A 24,417-nucleotide genomic window follows, 5' to 3' on the forward strand; every position below is an offset into this window, starting at 1 on the left:
TTCCAATCTCGAAACATCTCAACTTTCCTCCAAGTGGGTGGTAAGCGACGTGCACTGTGACGGGAAGGCACACACCACGGCTGTGTCTGGGTGACTCCAATGACATGACTCGGTGGGTAAGAGTCTGCTGAGCAAGCATGAAGACCTGAATTAGAATTCCCAGCACTCACATAAAAAAGCAGGGCATGGCTACATATGCCTATAATCTCAGCATTAGGGGGCCAAGAGAGACAGACAGACCCTGTCCAGCTGGCTTAGCTGAAATGACGCAGGTCCAGTGAGAGACTCAGCCTCATGGCAGTGAGGTCAAGAGCGACAGAGGAAGACATCAATGTCCTCTTTTGGCCTCCACATGCACCCATGCTCATGTGTGAGCAACGCACACACATGTTATTTTTTAAAAGAGGAGGCTGGAGAGGTGGCTCCTGAGTAAGAGTGCTGATCGCTCATCCAGAGGAGCAGTGTTCAATTCCCAGTGCCCATATGTGCAGTGTGATGTTTTACTCTTTTGTCTTTTTTGGGGGGCCCACCACCTAGCTCCCAAGTAAACACACACAGAACACGGAGGGTTATTCTCAGTTATGAATGCCTGGCCTTAGCTCGGCTGGCTTCCGACTTCCTTATCTCCTCGTTCTCTTTCCGCTCCTTCTTTTCCTTGTTTCCCCTTCTATTTATATTCTGCCTGCCAGCCATGCCTATCCTTGCTCCTGCCTCGCTATTGGCTGTCCAGCTCTTTATTAGGACCATGAGGTGTTTTAGACAAAGAATCACAGCTTCACAGAGTTAAACAAATACAGCGTAAACAAAACAACACATCTTAAAATAACATCCCCCAACACATACGGTAGCTTGCGAACATCTGTAACTCCAGTTCCAAGGGATCTGACACCCTCTTCTGGCTCCACACGTACTGAATACAAATGATGTACACACATACACACAGGTTAAACACCCATACACGGACAATACAAATAAATAGGGCTACAGAGATGGCTCCATGGTTAAGAGCACTTGCCTTACCAGATGACCTGGGTTCAATCCCAACACCCATACTGTGGCGCACCCATCTCTAACTCCAGTTCCAGGAGATCTGTCTTCTGACCCCCACAGACACCAGGTAAGTGGTATATAGACGTACATGCAGGTAATACACATATACATATAAATTTTTTAAGAAATTAAGAGATGTCTCATCCAGCTGCTGATCCCAATGATCCTGTCCTCAGAAGCACTTTAGGACAAGGAAAGCGGCCAGAATGGAGGTCTGAAGACATGCTGTGAGAACTCAGGTACAGAACATAGAACAGGGGCAGCTAAGGTCCCTGGACCAGCGGTTCAGGGTGCTGGGAGCTAGCTAGCAGAGGGGAAGTAGGTATTGCAAACAGCAAAGGGAGTGGAGAGAGAGGAAATCCAGCAAAGGCAAGTGGCCTGGGATGGCTAAAGCAAACCATGGCTGTCCCTGAGATCTGAGGCCTGAGGCTGGACATGGAGCTAAGATGGGAGACTCTCAGGTCCCCTGCATGATGTGGGTTTGGTGGCCCCTTGTTACTTCAGCACTGAGGAGGAGGAAGGTTATCTGAGCGTCTGGCCTCAGGCTGGCTGCAATGTTTTATCCCAACAGCGTGACCATCTTAGCTGTTGGCAACTCCTCTTCCTCTGAGCCTTCTCCGCAGCCTAGAACAGTGGTTCTCATCCTGTGGATCGCGACCCTTCTGACAAACCTCTATTTTTAAAAATATTTACACTATGACTCATAACAGTAGCAAAATTACAGTTATGAAGTAGCAACAAAAATAATTTTAGGCTGGGCAGTGGTGGCGCACACCTTTAATCCCAGCACTCAGGAGGTAGAAGCAGGCGGATCTTTGTGAGTTGGAGGCCAGCCTGATCTACAAAGTGAGTTCCGGGACAGGCTCCAAAGCTACAGAGAAACCCTGTCTCGAAAATCAAAAACAAAACAGAATAAAATTGTGGTTGGGGGGTCACCACAACATGAGGAACTGTATATCAAAACGTTGCAGTGTGAGGAAGGCTAAGAACCACTGAGAAACAGCTGGTCCTTCCCCTCTCCCACCCTGGCCTCCTACCCCTGGCTTGTATGTCAGTCTCTCCTCCTGCCACCCACCCAGAAGGCTCTGGCCCTCCCCAGGGGCCTCAGGGCCAAAGGCCCCAGCTGCTTGTTTATCCACTTTCCTAAGCAGCCCAACTGCCTGGTGTCAGCGCACAAAGAGGCCAGTGTTCTAGAGCCTAGGAGACAAAGGGTGCAGGCAGCTACTGACCTCTCCCCATTAATTCTCAGGGAGGGAGGGAGGGAGGGCAGGGGAGCCAGGCAAGAGTATCAGCAAAGCCAGGTACAGACAGGGCAAGGGAAGGGCCCCGCCAGTCCCTACACCCCAAGGCAGGCTGAAGAGTCCAGTCGTTCTGTTGATCACCGATCCCAAAGCCTGCACACCACAGAACACCGAGAGCATTATATTCTGTGTGATGACAGTCATATTATCTAAGTCCATTTCCAAACATCTACAATGCTGACTCCCAGGGCCATGGTGAGGATGAACTAAGACAATAGCTTGGCAAAGTAAAATGAGCATCGTCGACATGCTAGTGGAGGATGTCAGGAGCAAAGGGTACTTAAGAGAGATGGAGAGGTACACCGTTTGTAGCGCCGCTAGCCATTTCCTTGATAAGGAGTCTTGGCGAGCTCCTTCTCACTCTGTGCCTCCATTTCCCCTTTGGGAAATGAGAGTGTTGAATAACAAACACTAAAACCAGCCTTGGGAGTCTATATGGTTGGAATGTCTCCCCAGGGCTCTTTGGGGTGCACACGAGGGTAGCAAAGAGATGAAGACTACAGAAACAGCCAATGGAAGGAATGAAAAGAAACCAACTTCTCCTCCAAGGCCGCTGCACTGGGCCCCGCAGAGTGACTACTCGACCAAGCCCCCCAAATCACGGCAAAAACTGAAGAGCCTGCTGACCATCTTCCGCTCCTCCTGGCCAGGGCAGCGGTGGTGGGGTCCAGGGATCCATCTTTTCTTTGACCAGGTGCTTCAGGGTACCTCAATCAGGGCTGGGAGTTCTAATTGGGCCAAACTTGTCAGATGGACACGTATCTCTGGCCAGTGTTTGGTTTAGGCAAATGTATGCTAAACCTCTAGTCAGTGAGAGAGGAGGGAAAATTTGCAGGGGCTTCTGATGGAGAATGGAGAACCAGTCATACAGAGAGGCCACATCTCTGGCTGCATGGGGAAGGCAACAGAAGGAGGCTTCGTCCTGGATGACGCCTCTGAGCCAATGAAGGAAGCAACCCTTGAGCTGCCCTACGTTTGGCCCTTGCCTTCTCAATATATAATGCATACGTACATACAAACATACATATGCATATCCATGCATACATACATGCAGGCATGCAGGCCCTTTTCTCAGCATTTGAAACATGTATGGGGCTTGGGGTTCCTAAAGCTGAGGGTCCCTAATGAAGAACTCTCTTTGAGCTGAAGAGATGGCTCAGTGGGTAAGAGCACCTGCTGGATATGCATGAGAACCCGAGCTTGGGCCTAACAAATGTGCTGTAAAAAGCTGGGTATGGCTTTTATGTGCACCCCCAGTGCTGTGGGGGATGGAGTTGGGAGATCACTGGGGCTTGCTGGCAACCAGCCTAGAGCTAGGTTCAGTGAGAGACCCTGTCTCAAAGGAATAAGGAAGAGTAACAGAGTAGGCTATCTGTCTGTCATCCTCTTCTGGCCTCTTGCATAGGCACAGGATCTGGTGCCTGCACACTCGTGTGTGCACAACCCCATACACACACACACACACACACACACACACACACACACACACACACACACACACACCAAGGACCTGCTGGATAAGAAGATGGGGACAGAAGGAAATTTCATGAGTTAAGGTATTTAGAGCACAGTAAAGAGGGACCATGGAGTACTGAGACATCTATGACTGGATCAGATATCAAAAAAGGAGACCTGGTACGATGGCCCAAACCCGGCACCCTGGCTACCCCGTCCTGGGCAGTGCAGCCTCATCTAAGCCACAGCTACAGCCTTTTCAAGACTCTGCGATGTCCAGGTGTCACCAGCAGCCCCTCCATCTATCTGAATTGCTACAGTGGAAGTCCCTCTGGCCACCCACGAGGGCTTTGTTTAGTGTCTGAATAGTATGACCACGACAGGAATGTGGTGGCCCCTGAAGTGGACTGCCTCTCCATGTATCTGTCCTCCGTCCCTGCCTTCAGCAAACATTTCTTCAGCCCCATGGGGGAGAATGACGAGCTCCCAGGAAGCTCCCAGGGAAAGGCCGGATGTCCTGCTGTACATTATGAGTAAAATAAAAACAGTCTCTGGGAGAGCATAAAAGCATCTAGGTGACTGATCACACTCCCACATGTCTGGGCCATATGTCATTCCTGGTCTCTGTGGTAGACAGAGCTGGGCTGGAATCCCCCCCCCCCTTCTGTTCACCAGCTGTGTGAGCAAAGACAAATGACTCACCCTCAGAACGACAGATTCCACCTCATTATAGGCTGGAATTTAGAACTATGCGGGCTCCAGAGAAGCAGAACTGCCCAGGCCATGGAGCCGCTCTCTGCAGAGCTCTCTCCACATGCCGGTGGCTAATCCCCCGCTTCTACACAAGCCTTTTCAACCGGCTGAATTTAAAAACGGAAGTGGATCATCTTAAAACTCAAGCAGGGTGGCGGTGGCAGTGGCAAAGCAGTTCTTTTAAAAGGGAAGACTCACAGTATTTCAGGGGTAAATAAGACAGAAGCCACCATAATGTAACCCTTAAGAAGAGATGGTTCCTGAATCCTGACAGCAGGAACTTGAAGCAGAGTCCAGAGGGCTGGGGACTTCACATGGGGACAACCAGTTGAGGTGGCTGTGCTGGACCTAAAGGATGGACACAAATTTGCGGCTATGGGCAATGCCAGGGGGTCAGAGAAAAAAGTGGGTAGAACAAGAAGACATGGGAGGGTGGACAGTAGCTTAGGCAGGTTCTAGCGGTACCAGTCAGCTGAGGATCCAGCAGTCACTTTGGGAGCTGGAGGACCTGGAGGACAGGGAAGGCCGGCCATGGAGAAGGGCCAGAAAAATCCCTATCCCCTCTGGTGGGGATGAGGGTAGGGATTAGCAGGGGCCCAGGGACCCAGGCTTATACCTAGGAAAGTGCTGGAAACTCATGATAGAGGGGAGGAGGTAGAGAGATCATGATGGAACTACCACAGTCCGGAGGAGCTGCCAGGGCCGTGTGGGGATAGAGAGGAGAGGTGGAATGTGAAGGAGAAGGTCTGTCTGTCCTCATGGCCGCAAACACAGCCTCTTCTCCCAGTCACCCAGTCACCACCAGGCTCCACGTGTGCTATGAGGGCCACAGGGTGCGGGCAGCTGGGTACAAGGCACAGGGATGGGTGACGGCTCAAAGGCACAAGCACCAATCCTAGTCTGTCTGTGGGCAGGGAAGACATGGAAACCTCCATTCCGAGCTGCCAACAGAACAGAGGTTGAGAGACGCTGGGCCTCTGGGCTGGGTGGAGGCCCCCACTCCGCAAGGCCGTGGCCTCAGACTGCATTTCTGCCCCCCCTTTTTGAGGAAGGCTCTCAGGTAGCCAAAGGGTGGCCTTGAACTCCTTGTCTTGTGTCTACCTGTGGAGTGCTGGGTAATGCCACCATGCACCACTCATGCCTGGCTTCATGCCATGCTGGGGATCAAAGACAGGGCTTGGTGTACGCTAGTCTGGCCGTCTGCCAGCTGAGCCACATTCCCAGCCCTCTTGAGCCTGCCTGTCTTTCTTTCTTTCTTTTCTTTTCTTTTTCTTTTTTTTTCAAGACAGGGTTTCTCTGTAGCTTTAAAGCCTGTCCTGGAACTAGCTCTTGTAGACCAGGCTGGCCTCAAACACCCAGAGATCCGCCTGCCTCTGCCTCCCGAGTGCTGGGATTAAAGGTGTGCACTACCACCACCCGGCCAAACCTGCCTTTCTAATTTCTCCTAGCAGATGACAATCCCAGCCATCCTTGGACTGACAAAGCTCTAGTTGGCACCCATAGACCTATCCTGAATTCTGAAGCTGAGTCTAGAAGAGAGTACAATCCGTGCCTGCTACTTGGGTTTTTGGGGCACTAGGGAGGTTAGAGGTGATGAGGGCAAGGCTGTGCCCTCTGAACCTACTCCTAACGGCTCACTGCTACACCCATAGGTCAGCGCATCTTTCTCCCTCGTCTGAGAAGTAGCTTTTGTAGCAAATGACAATTAACACAGAGACCCAGGACTGGTCAAGGTGCACAGACTAAGAGTGGAGAGTGCTGAGCCCTAAATGGGACATGGGTGTCACACCCCTTCCTCCTGAGGCTCAGGGGTCATTTTGGAAGTGGGGATGGAAAGAGTGTAAGAGCCAGAGGCAGTGGGTGACCAGAGGAAACAGCATTTTCTGCACACAACAGGGAAGCTGCAGGTATGAACTCACGGAGGCTGTGACAGCATGCCCAAGACCTGCGTGAGCGCAAGTCAGACAAATACCCAACATGGAGGGGAGACAAGCCCCACCCTTAGCCGAGGAGCCACCAGCAAGAGACACCAGATGGGACCCTGGAGCGGGAGCTTTCCGTAAAGGTGCGACCCCCGTAAGTAAATGATACTCCAGAAGCTGGCCCCACACAAGAGTGTTTGGATGGCACAAGTTGGACTCCGTGGGTTAAAAAAATTAATAATAAAATATTTAAAAGAGGGCAGATAGTTGAGTGGGTTTGGGAGGGACTGGGGAAGGGGAGATAAATATCAAAATACATCACACAAAATTCACAAATAATAAACAATATCTTTAGGAAAAGAGTAAAGAGATTTAAGATGTGGCTGTATTCTGCTGACAGTGTATATGAATACACCTCGATAATTTTAATTATCTTCGGGGCTGGAGAGATGGCTCAGTGGTTAAGAGCACTGTCTGCTCTTCCAGAGGTCCTGAGTTCAATTCCCAGCAACCACATGGTGGCTCCAAACCATCTGTAATGAGATCTGGCGCTCTCCTCTGGCGTATGGGTATACATGGAGGCAGAAAGTTGTATAAATAAATAAATAAATAAATCTTTAAAAAAAACTTTAATTATCTTCCACTTTTACATAAGCCCTGACTATAACTATACACCAACAGGAGGAACAGCGGGGCCGGAGAAGCGCGGCAGACTCAATCTGCTCAGAATCCAGCTGTAAACTGAAACGCACCCTCAGTCCTTTTATTGCTCCTCTCTCCGTAACAACAATGCTCTGGTAATCATCTTAGAAAAAGAAATATACCACACACACACACACACACACACACACACACGTGAGGAGCGACAGAGAAAAGATACTGAACATGACCTCTGGTTTCAGCATGCAGGGTCTCATGTGTGCACAAAAACTCACATGTGTGCACACATCCACATAAACAAGTACATCACACGCACATGCGCACACACATGCACGCCTTCTCAGGTTAGTAAGTCTGCGTGAGACACACAAGGCTAGTCAGAGCCTTACACTGGCTTCTCCTGGCCCCTGCTCATGGAGCTTCCTCTCCCTTCCACATCCTGGGCACTGCCCCTTACAGCTGCTCTCCTTTGCACATGACACTAAGCAGGCCATTGTGGCAGCAGAGACAGAATCCAGGTGAGGGGTTGCCAGTCCTTAGTGAGCACATATAATCCACCTGCCCATCACCCACTGCCAGCAACTCCTAGGGCAGCTCCAGCCAGACAACACCCACACATCTCAGGAGGGCAGATTTGGATGGTCTCCGTGACCGAGCAACTTCCTAAGTGAAGAAGCTGGTGGTTCTGGACTCCCAAGCATGGCTGCAGGGAACCAGGGCCAGGACCCAGAGCTGCCTCTTGGTTGCTGCCACCATTTCTCCATAGCAGGAGGCCCTGAAGTCAGCTGGGGAAGTTCCTTAGGGACCAGGAAAAGCTCAGGTCTGTTCTAGCGAGGGCTCTCTGCAGATGCAAACCCTTCTCCAGCAGATACTGCAGCACCAGATGGGGTGAGAGGCTGCATACAAGATTCAGACCTTGATTCATAATTCAGATCTCCTCTCCCAAAGCGGGCATGAAGACTGGAGGCGGGGCAGAGCAGGGAGGGCCAGAGCAAGGTCCCAGGGACCAGGAAACACAAAGCCACGGAGCACCTCTAACACACTTCCAGGCCGGGAGAGAGGTACGCACTGAGGTCCAGGCCCTCTGAAGGCACAGCCCTATGCTACAAACCCCAACTCAGATCTGCTCAGCCTGGCAGCCAGCAGGGAAACCCTGCAATCTATGCGTTCAAAGATCCTCTGTAAATCCTGAGGAAATGGAGCAAACGGGGCTGAGCAGCTGCTGGACTCTGCCAGGCAGGAAGCGGCAGCGTTGGCCTCCTCTGAGGGCCCTGTCTTTGAGCATACTCAGGTTTTCTGAGCTGATTTCAGGGCCGTTAGGTGTGGGGAGGGAAATAGCCCCAGCAGCAACAGAAGGCTGTGCCATCACCCCACCTATCCTCTTCCCCCAGGGCAGACTGGCATCCTCTACCAGCCCCTCCCACCACACCAACCTCCCCAGAGTGGGGTCCCCAGAGTCATAGTAATGATAATAATGACACAATAATAGCCGGCAACAGAAACAGTTACTCTGAGCCTGGTACTCCTAAGAGCATGAACTGAGTCAATCCAGACACGCTGCACAAGTCTATGGAGCAGTTTCTATTATTAGGCCCATTTCCACTGATGAGAACACCAAGGGCAAATTGACACCAGCCTGTTAGAAAGTGAAGCCAGAACTCATAAGAGCTCTGTATCATCTATGTGACACGTGACACCACCATTCAATTTACTGTGCACCTGCCATGCTGAGTGGCAGCACCACCATTCTATGTGATACCACCAATTCACCCTACCCTGTACCCGCATGCCACCGCCACATTACCACCACCGCCACCACCATCGCCGCCGCCACCACCGCCACCACCGCCACCACCACGATCACCGCCACCACCGCTGCCGCGGCCGCCGCCGCCGCCGCCGCCACCACCATCACCACCACCACCACCATCACCACCACCACCACGGCCGCCGCCACCGCCGCCGCCGCCGCCGCCGCCGCCGCCGCCGCCGCCGCCGCCGCCGCCTCCACCGCCTCCACCAACGCCGCCGCCACTGCCACCACCGCCACCACCGCCTCCGCCACCGCCGCCACTGCCACCACCGCCACCGCTGCCTCCGCCACCACCGCCACCGCCACCACCGCCACCGCTGCCACCACCGCCACCACCGCCACCACTGCCACCACCACCACCACCACCACTGCCACCACCGCCACATTACCACCACTGCCACCACCACCACCACCACCACCACCACCGCCACATTACCACCACCACCACGACCACCGCCACATTACCACCACCACCACCACGACCACCGCCACATTACCACCACCACCACCACCACCACCGCCACATTACCACCACCACCACGACCACCGCCACATTACCACCACCACCACCACGACCACCGCCACATTACCACCACCACCACCACCACCACCGCCACATTACCACCACCACCACGACCACCGCCACATTACCACCACCACGACCACCGCCACATTACCACCACCACCACCACCACTGCCACCACCGCCACATTACCACCACTGCCACCACCACCACCACCACCACCACCGCCACATTACCACCACTGCCACCACCGCCGCCACCGCCACCACCGCCACCGCCACCATCGCCGTGGCCTTGGGTCACATGGCTGGCATCTGTAGAAGCAATGCCACTGTGGCCCATCCCCAAGGGTCTGAGTCCATCCTGTGTTACTGCCCCTTCTAAAAGTGCCTAAGGCCATGGTGTCCACAGTTACACTCCCAGAACAAGGGGCTTAGGACATGTCACTCCTGTCCTGTGCCAAGCGCGTGGTCCTCAGTCTTTCGCTCACGTGCACAGTGGCCACCCCACATCTGCGAGGGGAGCCCCACGTCACAGACAAGGCTAACGGATTGGAGGACACATCCGGCAGGTTGCAAAATTCAGAGTCCACTGTGGTCTCTCCAATTCCAGACCTCAAGTAATGGACCCCAACAGCCATCAGCCTCCCAAAAGCTTCACTGGTGTCTGGGGAAGCAGAGGAGACGGCTTGTAAACCCCACGTTGACAGGACCAAACCGAGCAGGCAGTCTCTGGGCTGGCCCCGGCACTTTGTCTAATCACTCACTCAGGTGTTCACTAATGCTGGCCATACCCTTGGTACACACAGTGCTCGGTCTCACAGAGAGCGACCAACGGAAATAATTCCCTGCTTAGGGAGTGTGGGCCACAGAGCCCTGCGGGCTCCCAGGCCAGGACCTCACATCTGGCCGGCAAACCCCAACTTCAGGTGCGGGAGCAGAGACGAGCGCTTTCAGAGAACTCTTTCCTCTTTGCTTTCTTGTTTGTTTTAGTTTGGTTGGTTTTGTTTTGTTTGAGAAAAGGTCTTATGTCACTCTTTCTGGTCTGGGACTGCACACACATTCAAAGATCGCCCTGAACTGCAGATCCCACTGCCATCACCAGTCAAACACTGAAAACACAAACACATGTCCCCACTCCAGACTTACCAACTCTGCGTCAACTGAAAAACGGCAATTGCGGCAAAAAACCATTTAGTAGCTGTTGAGAAGTCATTTACCACAGTGAGCTTTCTGCTCTTCCATAAAACCAAAAAAGGCCAGGGCAGGAGAAGCCAACTACCAACATGACATTTAATGGTGATAAGTTATAGTCACCTCAGTAAAAAAGTGTACGTGTGTATGAATGTAGATGCAGAGGTCAGAGGTCAACTCTCTCCTGCCACCTTGTACAATCCAGGGATCAAACTTGGGCTCTGGGGCCGGCATGCAATGTCTACCTGCTGAGCCGTCTCTCAGGTTCACCCCGCTTTTCACGTGATAAGGAAAGAATGACGAAGCCCTGACTCCGCCGGCCCCCACCAGCCCTCACACCTACTGGCTCGACCAACAGTCTAGACCACTGCAGAGGGCAAGGAGCTATCTGGGCTCCACGGCTGCTCTGGATGCCAGCCAACTCTGTACCCAAGGCTAGAGCCTGACACCCAAGCCTAGCATCAACCTGTCCATTCTGCTGTGCACTTCCATCCTGGTTATCTTGTTTGGTGTGCTGAAGTCTCGACAGATCTGCAGCTAAGACACCTGACTGCTTATTGCCACCCCCTTCCCTCTACATCAGCCCCAACCTCAGCCGTAACTGTCACCTCCCGCCCAACGCTGCCTGCCACTGTGGTAGCAGCACCCAGTCCCCTACCCTAGCCTAGCCTGCTTTCCTGACTCTGGCTGGGGCCGTGTGGCCAATGTCCCAACATGCCTCCCTTCCTCATGCCACATAGGACATGTCTCCCATGCTCATCCTGTCTTGCATGTCAGAAGAAAGGCACTAACTACCTTTGAAGAGGACGCGTTTACCTAGAAAATCCAAAAAAATCAACTGGAGAATGACTAGAATAAATGAATTCATACTAGTGATGAAATAGGAGACAAACTGGCAAAAATAAACTATATTCCTAAATGCCAGTAACATATAACTAAATAATAATAATAGTAATAATAGGTGTGTTGTGGAATATTTGTTTAACTAGGCAAAGATGTGTTGTATTTATCTGCGCTGCATTTGTTTAACCATGTAAAGACGTGTTGCTCTGCCTGTCTAAGGCACCTGATTGGTCTAATAAAAAGTTAAACAGTCAATAGGTAGGCAATAGAGGGCTAGGCAGGGCTGGCAGGCAGAGAGAATAAGTAGAAGAGAGAAGAGAGAGAGGGAGAATGAGAGAGAAAAAGAGGGAGATGCCCAGGGCCAGCCAGTCAGCCAGCCAGACAGCCAGCCAGTCAGTCAGCCAGACAGCCAGTCAGCCAGTCAGTCAGACAGACAGACAGACAAACAGACAGACAGACAGACAGACAGTCAGTCAGCCAGACAGCCAATCAGTCAGCCAGCCAGACAGCCAGTCAGTCAGACAGACAGACAGACAGACAGTCAGTCAGCCAGACAGTCAATCAGTCAGCCAGCCAGCCAGCCAGTCAGACAGCCAGCCAGACAGACAGACAGACAGACAGTCAGCCAGACAGACAGACAGTCAGCCAGCCAGACAGTCAGTCAGCCAGCCAGCCAGACAACCAGACAGCCAGACATCCAGCCAGCCAGTCAGACAGCTAGCCAGCCAGCCAGCCAGCCAGCCAGCCAGCCAGCCAGCCAGCCAGCCAGCCAGCCAGCCAGTCAGCCAGTCAGCAATACAGCCAGCCAGACAGCCAGTCAGCCAGTCAGCAATACAGCCAGCCAGACAGCCAGTCAGCCAGACAGCCAGCCAGACAGCCAGCCAGACAGACAGACAGACAGACAACTAGGCAGCAGCCAGCCAGACAAGGAGTAGGACACACAGAATGAAAGGTAAAAAGCCCCGAGGCAAAGCATAGATGAAAAGAAACAGGCTAAAATAAGTTACAAGAGCTGGTGGGATGGGCCTAAGCTAAAGTCGAGCATTCATAACTAATAATAGGTTTCCGTGTCATGATTTGGGAGCTGGTTGGCGGCCCCAAAGAAAGCCTGCTCCAATAAGGGGCCAGATGTGGTGGCAAACGCCGTTAACCCCAGCACTTATTGGACAGGTAGGTGGGGCTCTGTGAGTCTGAGGCCATCAGGAATACATAGCAAGACCCTGTCTCAAAAACAACAAGTAAACAAGCAATGGGGGCTGGAGAGATGGCTCAGCAGTTAAAAGCACTGGCTGTTCTTCCAGAGGTCCTGGGTTCAATTCCCAGCACCCACATGGTGGCTCACACCACCTGTAACTCCCAGGTGATCCGATGCCCTCTTCTGGACTCTATAGGCGCTATGTGTGCATGGTGAATAGACATGCCTGTAAAACACCCATACACATAAAAAGGAAAAATAAATTAATTTAAAAACAAATAAACACAGCCGGGCGGTGGTGGCGCATGCATTTAATCTCAACACTTGGGAGGCAGAGGCAGGCGGATCTCTGTGAGTTCAAGGCCAGCCTGGTCTACAAGAGCTAGTTCCAGGACAGGCTCCAAAGCTACAGAGAAACCTTGTCTCAAAAAAACAAAAAAAAAATAGTATAATTCCTAGATACTAATTTTTAATATTTTTTGTCTAAGTTAGTGGGTTAAAAGTAATATTTATTAAAGACCCTGAAACAGAGCTATGTACTTTAAAACATATTAATGGAAACAGGAGTGTGGTGCATACCAATAATCTCAGCACTCAGGAGGCTGAGGCAGGAGAATTGTGAGTTCATGGTCAGCCTGAACAACACAGCATGACTTTGTCTATAAATAAACATAAATCCCATAAATGTTAGAGAATGTCAGAGCCCTCCCCCACCCCTCTCTCTTTCTCTCTCTCTCTCTCCATCCATCCACTATCATCTTTGTGGTGCTGGGGGTCACACCCCAGGTATCATACAGGCTAGCAAACACACTACTGAGATATAATTCCAGCCTCAGGGAGTTCTTTTAAAGAGACTGATGAGAGTTGGGTGGTGGTGGTGCACGCCTTTAACCCCAGCAGGTAGATATCTGTGAGTTTGAGACCAGCATGGTCTACAGAGTGGTTCTAGAATAGCCAAGGCCACATAGAGAAACCCTGTCTCAAACCCCCCCAAAAGTGGGGAGGGGAAATGAGGGGCTAACTGTGTGATTTATTTGGTAGATTGTCACCTAGCATACAAAAGCCCTGGGTTCAGCCCACAGCACCTAAACAGAATCTGTGGCCCATGCCAGTAATCCCAGCACTTGGGAGGTGTAGAAAGGAAGACTGGAAGGACAAAGTCATCCTTGGCTGCAGTCTGAGGCCAGTTGGGTCACATGAGACCCTGTCTCAAACAAAACAACAATGAAAGCAAGGCAGTGATGGGCTAGGATGTGGGTCTGTGGTAAATGCCATGGGTTCCAGCCTTAGCACCATAAATTAGAAAAGATTATATCAAATAAAAACATCAAAATGTTATGATTCTACACTAAAACAAAGCAAAGGAAACCCTTGAGCATCAAGAACAGTGACCTGGATAACAGCCTGTCAGAAAGGGAAGAATCCATGAGCTTTGGGTAGGAGAGGGGTGAGGGGCAAACCTCCGAAGACAGGGTGGGGACAGCTCAGTAGTAGACCAAGTTCTCAGCAGTGCACGAATGCACACGCGGGCATGTACACACACACACACACACACACACACACACACACACACACACACACAGTAACAACAGCCACAGCAGCAGTTAAAAATGAAAATTTAGGGCTGAGGGTGTAGCTCAATGTCACTGCTTTTGCTTGGCACGCTGAAGGCCCTGGGTTCAATCCTGATGGTGGAGGGGGGGAATGGCTGACAGTGTGCAGCTGGGGTCAGGGGCTCCGAGACACCCACACCACAGTCCAATCCCTGGGACAGTGAGCAGGGCCAAAGGAGGCTCAGCCAGTGGGAACAGACATAGGCCCTAGTGTCCCCCACCTTCCTTCCATCCTCTGGAGGCTGTCATCTCGGGAGGGCTGAGCCCTGGGACTCCACCATGCCAGGACCCAGCTCATCGGCTTACACCAGCAAAAGGGATTACTGGGTGAAGGGGTCAGAAAATGGTCTGGTTAGACAGGAGGACTAGGCCCTGACCATCTACTGCCTGCCAGGTGGCTGCGCTAATTTCATACGCCAAGAGCGGGTTTTCAATGTTCTCACCAAATCGAAATGCCGAGAACGGGAGGAAGTAGGTTAATGGCTTGATTTGCTTATTCCACAATACATGTATGTACAGAAGCGTCACGCTGTTCTCCATCAACATTTCCAAGTACAAACTGTCAATAAAAATCACACTCACACACAAAAGTTAAAAAAAGCCACCAACTCACCCCCGAAAACAAACAAACAAACAAACAAACAAAAAACCCACCCAGGTTCCTCCCCTAGCCTTCCTGCCCCGTTAGGGAGCTCTCTAAGGTCAGGAATGACCTGTTCATCTGTGGATCCTGTAGGCACCAGTGTGACACGGAGGAGGCTCTAGAAACGACATGTGGGAAGGGAAATGGACACCCTGCCCATCAGTCACTTGCGCTCTCACCGTGTGCCAGCGCAGTGTTAAGGACCCAGCAAGCATTGCAGCCAGCAGTCCCACTGCACAAGGGGGCAGACCGCAGAGTAACTTCTTGGAGTACCACAGTCGGGGAGATGCCTGTAGCCAGCGGCCTCCCCAGCCCAAGGCACAGCCAATTGGCTAGCACTAATATGCAGGTGGGATACACGGAACAGACTGTCTACTGAGGAGTGAGCTCGTGGGAAGGCAGAATGCTGAGCACCTTGAGAAAACCTCCTCTGGCCCACGGAAACAGAACAGGGTGTGGCTACTGGCAGCCTCCCCAACCCCAAGCCTCAAATCCTGTGGGCCCCTGAGCCAGCTTCTTGTCTTCCCTTTTGACTGCGGCACTCCAACAGGGGTCACAGATCCCACGCTATTTCCGCTCAGTCCTGCCTCCTACCCGGCCACTCTAGCCTCGGAAAGCCAATGAACCCTCTGCTGCGGTTTCTCCCATCCCCCACCTCCGAGAGCCTATGACACCAGCTCTTGCACCAGTAAGAAGGCAGCTTTGGAACCAGAAGGACCTGTGTTCACTGTGGGTCCTGCCCAAGTCACTTCAGCTCCCAGATCTTCTGGCTGCTGAAGGATGAATGTGTCCGTTCCTTAGTCTTTCTGTCCATAGAAACCACCAGTGGAGGCTGAAAGAACTCTGCTCTTGCGCAGGGGAGCCTGCAGTAGAAAGTACCATATAGAAAGGGACAGGAGAAGCAGAGAAGAAACAAACCCTCAAAGAATGGCCTTGACCTCCAGTTTATGAATCCTTTTTGAAAGATGATTTAAAAATTTTAAGCTGGGCGGTGGTGGCGTATTCCTTTAATTCCAGCATTCAGGAGACAGAGGCAGGTGGATCTCTGCATCTGAGGCTAGCCTAGTCTACAGTATGAGTTCCAGGACAGCCAGGGTTTCACAGAGAAACCTTGTCTCAAACACACAAACAAACAAAAATCTGGGCTGGAGAGATGGCTCAGCAGTTAAGAGCACCTGAGTTCAATTCCCTGCCCCACATGGCAGCTCATAACCATCTATAACTCCAGTTCCAGGAATCTCATACCCCTTCTGTCCTTCTTGGGCACCAGGCACATACGTGGTACACAGATATGAACACAGGCAAAACACCTATACACATGAAAAGCAACAAAAAATTTTACACGTATGAATGTTTACCTGCGTAGCTAGTGGAGTTTAGTGCTCAGGAAGGCCAAGAAGAGGGCGCTGGATCCCCAGGAACTGGAGTTACAGGCTGGCTGTGAGCTGCCATGGAGTCCTGGGAACCAAACCAAGTCTTCTGCAAGAGCAGCGATCACTAGGCCATCTCTTCAGCTCTGTGAACTTACTTTACAGAGAGGCAGATGGGTCTGACGGCCCTAACAAGCACCCTTGGATTCTTTTTAATCCAGGCTGCAGCTCCTGTCAGGAAGACTCCAGTCCTACCACCACTAACAGCCTGTAGACGTGAGAAATTACAAAAATAGTTCATGCTGGCCAGGACAACATGTGCTGGGATGTTGCTGTCCTTCTAACATAAGAACCAGGCAGTCCTGTTTTGTCCCTCTGGTCACCATCTGCCCCTGTTCGGGTCTGAGTTCTCACTCTCCTTGCCCTTCCTGTGACTTTCCTACACACAACCAACCACTCGGCACCCCATGGAAATGCCAGTCCCGCCCCGAGTCTGTACTTGTCCTGATGTACTCCAGCAGCAAACACTGGATTGGAGTTCAGTGGGGGGATGAATGGACAGTCAGATGGCTAGAGAAGGGTGGGTGGCTGGACAGTTTCATGTCAACTTAACATAGCTAAAGCCATCTGAGAGGAAAAAAATCTCAGTTAAGAAAATGCCTCCAAAAAAAGAAAAAAGAAAAGAAAATGCCTCCAGGCTGGAGAGATGGCTCAGCAGTTAGGAGCCACTGGCTGTTCTTTCAGAGGACCCAGAGTTCAAGTCCCAACACTCACATGGTAGCTCACAACTCTGTAACTCCAGTTTCAGGAGATCTGACACCCTCACATAGACACACATTAGAACACCAATGCACATAAAATAAATACAATGTAAAGATCAGGCTTTACAGAAACGTGTAAGGCATTTTCTTAATTAATGATTGATGGGTGAGGGCCCCGTCCATTGTAGATGGTGCCATCCTGGGCTGGTGGTCCTGGGTTTTATAAGAAAAAAGGCTGAGCAAGCCATGGAGAGCAAGTCAGTAAGCAACACCCCTCCATAGGCTCTGCATCAGCTCCTGCCTCCAGGTTCCTGCCCTGTTTGAGTTCCTGTCCAGACTTCCTTCAGTGATGAACAATGATAAGGAAGTGTAAGCCCAGTAACCCCTTTCCTCCCCAAGACGCTTTGGTCGTGGTGTTTCATCAGAGCAACAGAAACCCTGCCTGAGACAGCGGGTGAGCACACAATGAAGAAGGAATGGAGGAATTGCTGGCAGGTGGCTAGGTGGGTGGACGAACCCGCAAAGCAGACACGCAGGTACAGGAAACGATGAATGGGTAGAAGACGGAAGAGACAGCTGGGGTGTTCCTGTGGAGCCACCAGACCTGGGCAGGCCACAGGATTAACCTGGCCCAGCTGGATTTCAGTGCTGCATCCCCAGGTGAAGACCCCTCTTTCCATCTCTTTCCACAGCCCCATCTCCTTTCTCCTCCTCTGCTTCTGTGCTGGGGAGAGCTCCTGGGCCTAATCGCTAGGCTGGGCCTGAAGACCGCTCTGCACCCCTGCAGTATGTGGTAAACTTCCATCCCACAGACCAGAGATCCAGGGGACTGCATGGAAGCCTGCTCACTTCAGGGTCCCCTACCCACTACACCCTCCGAGGGTACCTCTTGCTGCTTTGGAAGTCTGGAAAATCAAATTCTTCTTTATTGCAGCTTCACACATCCTGCAGAGATCCCAGCAAGTGAGACAGGGGCAGGAAGGCTGAGTGCTTCCTCCTGATCTACAGCCTGTGTCCTGGGAACAATCATATCATTGACAGAGACCTCAGGGTGGCACCAAGATCTTAGGTTATCAAATCAGGGGACCACAGGAGGCCCATCTGGTAGACACACGACATGATCAATGAAGCCCATACTTCAGACCTCCTGACTGTTTAACTAGTGTCCTCTTCTTGTCCAGGACTCATGCAGGATGACACAATTAGACACCCTTCACTCCCCTTGGCCATGTTAAGGAGCTCTGGTGAGAACCTGGTAGGATGTCCTCAGGTGGTGTGTGTGGGGTTGTCTGCTGTTTCTCTTAGAACAATCACACCACCACAGTTGTGAGCTGAGTGGAGTTCTCTTGTCCCTTCACAGTGAGGGTTGGCATTGACCTTGGTGACCTTCTGGGGTGGTATTTGCCAGGTTTCTCCCTATCAAGTTGCCCTTTCCCCTCTTATCCTGCCGGATTCCTAGGAAGTCAAGGCATAGCTCATTCCCAGGGTGGGGAGTCAAGCTTCCCCTCAGCGATGAGGAATTATCGCACACAAATTATATGTTTGTTTATTTACTTTAAATATGGAACACTTCATGAATTTGCGTTCATCCTTGCACAGGAGCCATGCTAATCTTTGGATCGTTCCAATTTTAGTATATGTGCTGCCAGAGCGAGCACCTTTTTCCCCTTTGGAGACAGGGTCTCATTATCCCAGGCTGGCCACGAATTGCCTATGTAACCAAGGATGGCCTTGAGTTTCTCTTTCTCATGATGTGTGTGTGGACACACACGTGGCACTCAGAGGACTACCTTCAGGATTCACATCTCTTTCCTTCCACTGTGGGATCCGGGGGACTGAACTCAGGCCACCAGGCTTCTGTAGCAAGCTTGTACCTGCTGAGCCAACTTCCCAGCCCCAACCTTGAATGTCTGATCCTCCTGCCTCTGCCTCCCAAGTGCTAGGGTTACAGGTGTGTGATGCCATGTCTGCCTCTATATTTTTGTTCTATTAACCTGTACTGGTATACGTCATGATGAGATTGGTTATGACATTCTGGTACATGTACCGGATGTATTTCCATCACGTTATCCTCCACGAACCTCTTGCCCTCCTCCCACTAACCATCCTCTTCCCAATGAACCACCTTTCCCCTCCTGCATGTCCTCCCCACCCCTGTTTCTCATCTTGATTATGCAATGAATTCCACCAGGGTTGCTTACAGGAACACGGGTGAGAGGCCTCCTTACCAGTGGCTACATCTTTAAAGAAAACGGCTCCTCTTCCCCCAGCAGCCATCAACTGTCTACAGATCTTTAGAGCGAGAGAGAGAGTCCTCATGAGCCCTCCCCCATAGGTACTATTAACTGCCTATAAACGTTTATGGAGGTCTGGGGCCTTGGGAGTTCCCCCGCACCCCATGGCGGGATTTTGACTGGTCCAATCTTAAGCAGCCATATCCATTCTTTTGTTTTTGTTTTGTTTTTGAATGTAGCTCTGAGAATCAAATCCAGGGTTCACACATGACAGCAAAGCACTCTACCACCCGAGGACATCAGCTCCTCCCGTTCTCCTGTATGGGAGACTTCTGCATTATTAATTCATCTACTTACGGATGCTCTCATGGGTATTTGTTTCATACTCTCAAACCTACTGTGTTTGATCCTGATCTCCCTGGTAGCCAGCGCAGTTAGTAAAATGTAGACAGTGACCCTCATGTCTAACAAATGATCAATCATTGTCTCTCACGCACCAATGGGTTGGGAATCAATGTCACAGGCAGATGTGTAAGCAAACACGATCGAAACAGTCTGAGCCCACAGCACTTTGGAAGGAACCCTATTTTGAGGAGCAGTGCTTCAGTGTATTTGAGAATTTGATGTGTGGTAAACTGTGTTTTCCACGGGTCCTCCGTATGGAGATTGCAGAACCGCAGAACAGCCCCTCGGAGCCCAGGCCCTGTCCGTGGTCCTGCCCTGCGTCCCGGCATTCTCTCTTGCCCCTTGCGGGAGGATTCGCGCACAGACAGCTAGAGCTGCCTCTGGCAGCAGTGAGGATGGAGGAGCTTAGGAGCAAGCAAGATGAAGCTGAGCAGGAAAGAGGGAAGAGCCACAGGCTTAGATTTAAGGAAATAATGAGAGACAATAGGCCTGACGCTTTTAAAGTCTGGACCCAGGAGGGGACTGGGCCAGAGTCACGTGGATCAGATGCACTACACAGTCCTGGAGAGAGAATGAGCTTTAAAAAAAGTCAGAAGTGGACATTTGGGGGCTAAATAGAGAAACGTGGAAAGGGTCTGCATAATAAATATGATAGTTTATGTGAGGATCACTTGAGGGAGGGGCTAGGTTAGAATACATGGTGCAGTATGACCTCATTTCATGGAGAAAGCTACATCTAAGCACAGGAGTAGCTCGTGAAGGAGGTGACCAGAGTGTCACCTCCCTGGGGGACAGGACTATAACCGATCTATTTTCGACTGTCCACATAACTTAGTAAGAAAGGGAATCACTGGCCAGCCCCAGGGTGGAGGAGCTCTGCCTAGGCTGAAGTTTTCAAACAGATCCCTGAGGTTTTAGCAGCAAAAAACCTGGTGTGAGTAGAGTGTGCAGAAACACTGGAAAGGCAGTCCCTCCCCAGAGTGTGGACTGACCAGGTCCAGCCCTGCCAGTGCTAGGAAAACAGTCAGACAACGCATCAGTGACATCGGCGGAAACCTGGCCTCCGCTGCATGGGCTGGAGCTGGAAATGGCTTCAGCGTAAGAAGGCACAGGGCAGATAGTTAAAGGCTACAGTGCAGAAGGGAAACCCAGGTGAGTCCCCATGCAGAAACACGATGAGTAAGTGACAAGTAGGTTTCTTTCTGAAGTATAGAGGGAGGAGGATCTAAGGACAGGAGGGGTCTGTCCAGCCTGGGGATATGGTTACAGGGCTTTGGCCGACTGCCAGAGATTGCAGTGAGGCCATTCCTATATCTGAGGGTCTCTGATTCTGGAATTCCAGATTCCAGCCAAAGCAAGGAGGAGGTTCCACACCAGCAACCTGAAGCCTCCTGTGCTAGGGACTGCACAGTCTGCAGCCTCCTGTGCTAGGGTTGCTCAGCACGTGGCCTCCTGCGTTAAGGGATGCTCAGCCTGTGGCCTCCTGTGCTAGGGGCTACACACCCTGTGGTCTCCTGCGCTAGGGACTGCACAGTCTGCGGCCTCCTGTGCTAGGGAGATGCTCAGCCTGCGGCCTCCTGTGTTAGGGGATGCTCAGCCTGCTCCAGTGGGAGATGATGGCCAAGAAGAGAGATTCTGCTAACCTCTGTACAAGAAAAGCGGAGGTAGCAGCGGCAAATGCCCCGAGGAAAGCAGGGAAAGGTAGAGAATGGGCTTCCTGGGATGGGGGACCCACACCTGCCTCCCTCCTCCACCTTCTGCTCTTGGGGATTCCCAGGTTCTAGCCAGTGCCCAGCTACCTAGAAAGGGTTTGTTATTACCTTACACTTGTCAGGTGACAAGAAGGCACCAGCCCAGCTCCTCCCTCCCATGTTCTAAAATGCCATTCTGACCTGTCCTGAGAACAGAGCCACCTAGTACTCACTGGAGACCAAGGTCCTAAGCTCCCCACATAGGGCCTGAGGTCTCAGATGGCCTTGGAAACCCACAGCTCAGCAGGGGCTTCTGAATCCAGGAGATGCTGACCACGGCGGGGCTGCATGCACACAGTGCCTTGTCCTCCCCTCAGTCACGGACACTAGCCCAATGGCCAGTTATTCATCACACACTGGCAGTTCAGATCCTGCCATTCTAGACAGACTAACAGCGCCCACAGTTCTGCTCTGTGCCACCCATGCGACCTTACACCCACACCAGAGGCTCAGCTAACCACTCCCCAGCGTGGTCCTGGCTGGCCCACTGCAGGCAGCACAGCCCGCTGCCAGTCGGGCCTGCCCATCTAGCTTGAGTGGGAGGTCACTAGGAACTGGGCCAGAATCCAGGGTGGCCCCAAGCAGATATCTCCTTCTGTTCTAGGTTGGGTAGGTGCGGCTAAGGACCAGAGGCTGCAGATCACCCTTGCTTGTCTCTGTCACCCCTAGGCCTGGTGCGGTGCACACATACCCCTGCGACTTGATTTGTGTGGGATGGGGTGTCCAGAGGCTAGATTTAAGAGCTCCTCTGATTGGGGATGGCCCGGAGGGAAGGGCAGGTGCACAGGCCGGTCACCGCGAGCGTGCCATGTGACGCACAGGCCCGGGGTGTGACAGCACGGGGTCCCTGCGGTTCCCCCAGCATGGGGACGCGCGCGCGAGCTCCTTACCTCCTCGCCTTGGCCGAAGCGCAGGCCGAGCGCCGCGACGCGCTCCACGCGTAGAAAGCCGTCGGGGTCGCGGCCGCACACCTCGAAGACTTCGCGCAGGCGGCGCACGGAGCGCAGCAGAGCCGCGGGGGCGCCCGCCCAGCCCGCGCCGCCCGCCATCCGCGCCGCCCGCAGCTAGCCCGAGCCCCGCGCTGCCGCCGCCGCCATCGCGCTCGCACCTCCCGGGTCTGCGGCGCGCAGCCTCCGCCAGCGGCGGCCGCTCGTGTCAGCCGCTCGTGTCTGCCGCGCGCCGCGGGCCCGCGTGGGGGCGGGGCGGGGCGGGGCTGCAGACAAAAGGACCCGAGCCGCCCCAGGCCCCGCCCCTCCTAGACCTCAACGCGGAGTGATTGGGGGGGCCCGGCCCCCGCGCCGCTCGAACACCCCGCGACTAGCCAGGGTACACGTCCGTCCTTTGTTAGTTCTGGGTGTTGCAGGTGTCCCTACCTTAGTGCGTTTGATTGCTACATTCACCTCCCGGGAAGCAGAGATGCTGCGGAGGGGCCACGCAGCTTGTCGACGGAAAGGGAGCAGCGCAGTGAGGAGGTGCGGGGACCCTGGAAGGGTGGCGGGTGGAGGGGACTAAAAGTAGGCGGGAGGAAGAAAGATTGAGGTCTTCCATTAGGCTTGGTGTCATCAGGACTCAGGAATACCTATGGCTTGGGAACCCGGAGCTCCTGTCCTCTCGCACGTCTCTGGCAGCTCCTCAGAGCCCAGGACTCCATCCTGAGTGTGGTGACCCAACCTGTGTAGTGCCCCCTTGGCGAAGTTCAGCTGAGCGCCATCGGGCCCTGCAGAACCCAGGTGCAGTCCCTGTCCACCTACCACCTCGTTCAGCGCCGACAAGCCATAAGGCCTGATTGTCCCCTGCTCAGGCACAGACCTTGCCCGAGCACACCTCCAGATCAGCGCAGCTGTCTTCCTCAGGGAAGCCTCGTCTTTTTGGTTCACCTAAGCTCTGAGCCCGTCTTCCAAACCCCACTATTTCTGAAACTGCTAGAGTTAGCATGTCAAATGTGAGCCCAGAGCAGATTGTCAGCCACATTCTTACAGGAGCCCAGAGCAATTCAGTGTCCTGGACAGGGGAGAGTAGAGGACCAGGACCCTGTTCTGCACAAGGACGGCAGGGCCTCCTCTCTCTGAGCCTGTATGCACTCTGATCTTCAGGGCAACCCTCAATATGCATGCCCTGCGCAGGGATTGCTGGGTCTCCCCTGGAATCCTGACTCCCGGGTGAACCAGGCTGTTCCCAGCTGGTGCTCTCATTCTTCCAGAGGTCAGTTCTCCCTAGGAAGAAAGCTGTGAGGGTTTGAGGGTCAGCGCGTAGTGTGTTCATGATGCCGGCCATTGGAGAGGGCAGGTGTACTGTCTGGGAAGTAGGTATTTTCTGAGGGCAAGATGCTTCTCTGTGAGGTACTAACACATGAATGAATGAATGAATGAATGAATGAATGAATGAATGAATGAATGAAAAATGAAAGGTGGTGGCAGTTGGGGTTTGGCCCCTGTGGGAGCTGCAAGAATATCTCTCAGAGCCCACCCTGGCAACACAACCCCCAGAAGGAAGCCCTGGAAAGCCAGAGACCTCACTCACCTCAACTGGCTTAGGTAGGGCCTCAGGTCAGTTCCAGGGGAACCACGTCTGCCGCCCATGACCACATTCCAAGTTCTCCACCAAGACAGAATGGAAACAAATTCCAAAGACACCTCTACCCCCCACTTATCAGATCCTGGGTCAGTTTTGAGCTCGGTAGCCCAGGCTGGCTCGTGCAGAGACTAAAGGCCACCACACCTGACCCCGGCCTCTCCTTAACCACTGTTTGCTCCCTCGCTCCAGCGACTCCCAGGCCTGGGGGTCACTCACACTTCCCACTGCCTCTTCCACTTCCTGTGGCTTATTCCCTTCCAGGTTCTGTGGAGGCGGCAGCTCCTATAGGAAGCCTTGTCCTTGTTTGGGTCTCTGCACTCTCCGCGCGCCTTTGTGAGGATCCTAACTCGTGAACCCT

The 24,417-nt window shown here is 52.7% G+C and overlaps 1 protein-coding gene and 1 non-coding gene across 3 annotated transcripts in view; both read right to left on the bottom strand.

Moving 5' to 3' along the window:
* Rab11fip4 (RAB11 family interacting protein 4) overlaps positions 1-22,666 on the bottom strand; it is a 106,665-nt gene extending 83,999 nt beyond the window's left edge. For both annotated transcript variants that reach the window (XM_075991432.1, XM_075991431.1), the window contains exon 1: positions 22,376-22,666. In XM_075991432.1, the coding sequence (XP_075847547.1) occupies positions 22,376-22,534 (159 nt within the window). In that variant the 5' untranslated portion in view covers positions 22,535-22,666. The remainder of the gene's footprint in view (positions 1-22,375) is intronic.
* Positions 18,651-18,753, bottom strand: LOC142832009 (U6 spliceosomal RNA). Its single transcript, XR_012907108.1, has one exon. It is a non-coding gene; the product is annotated as a U6 spliceosomal RNA (small nuclear RNA).
* Positions 22,667-24,417: the final 1,751 nt, after the last annotated feature.

This window comes from Microtus pennsylvanicus, chromosome 11 (genome assembly GCF_037038515.1).
Source record: "Microtus pennsylvanicus isolate mMicPen1 chromosome 11, mMicPen1.hap1, whole genome shotgun sequence".
NCBI lineage: Eukaryota > Metazoa > Chordata > Mammalia > Rodentia > Cricetidae > Microtus > Microtus pennsylvanicus.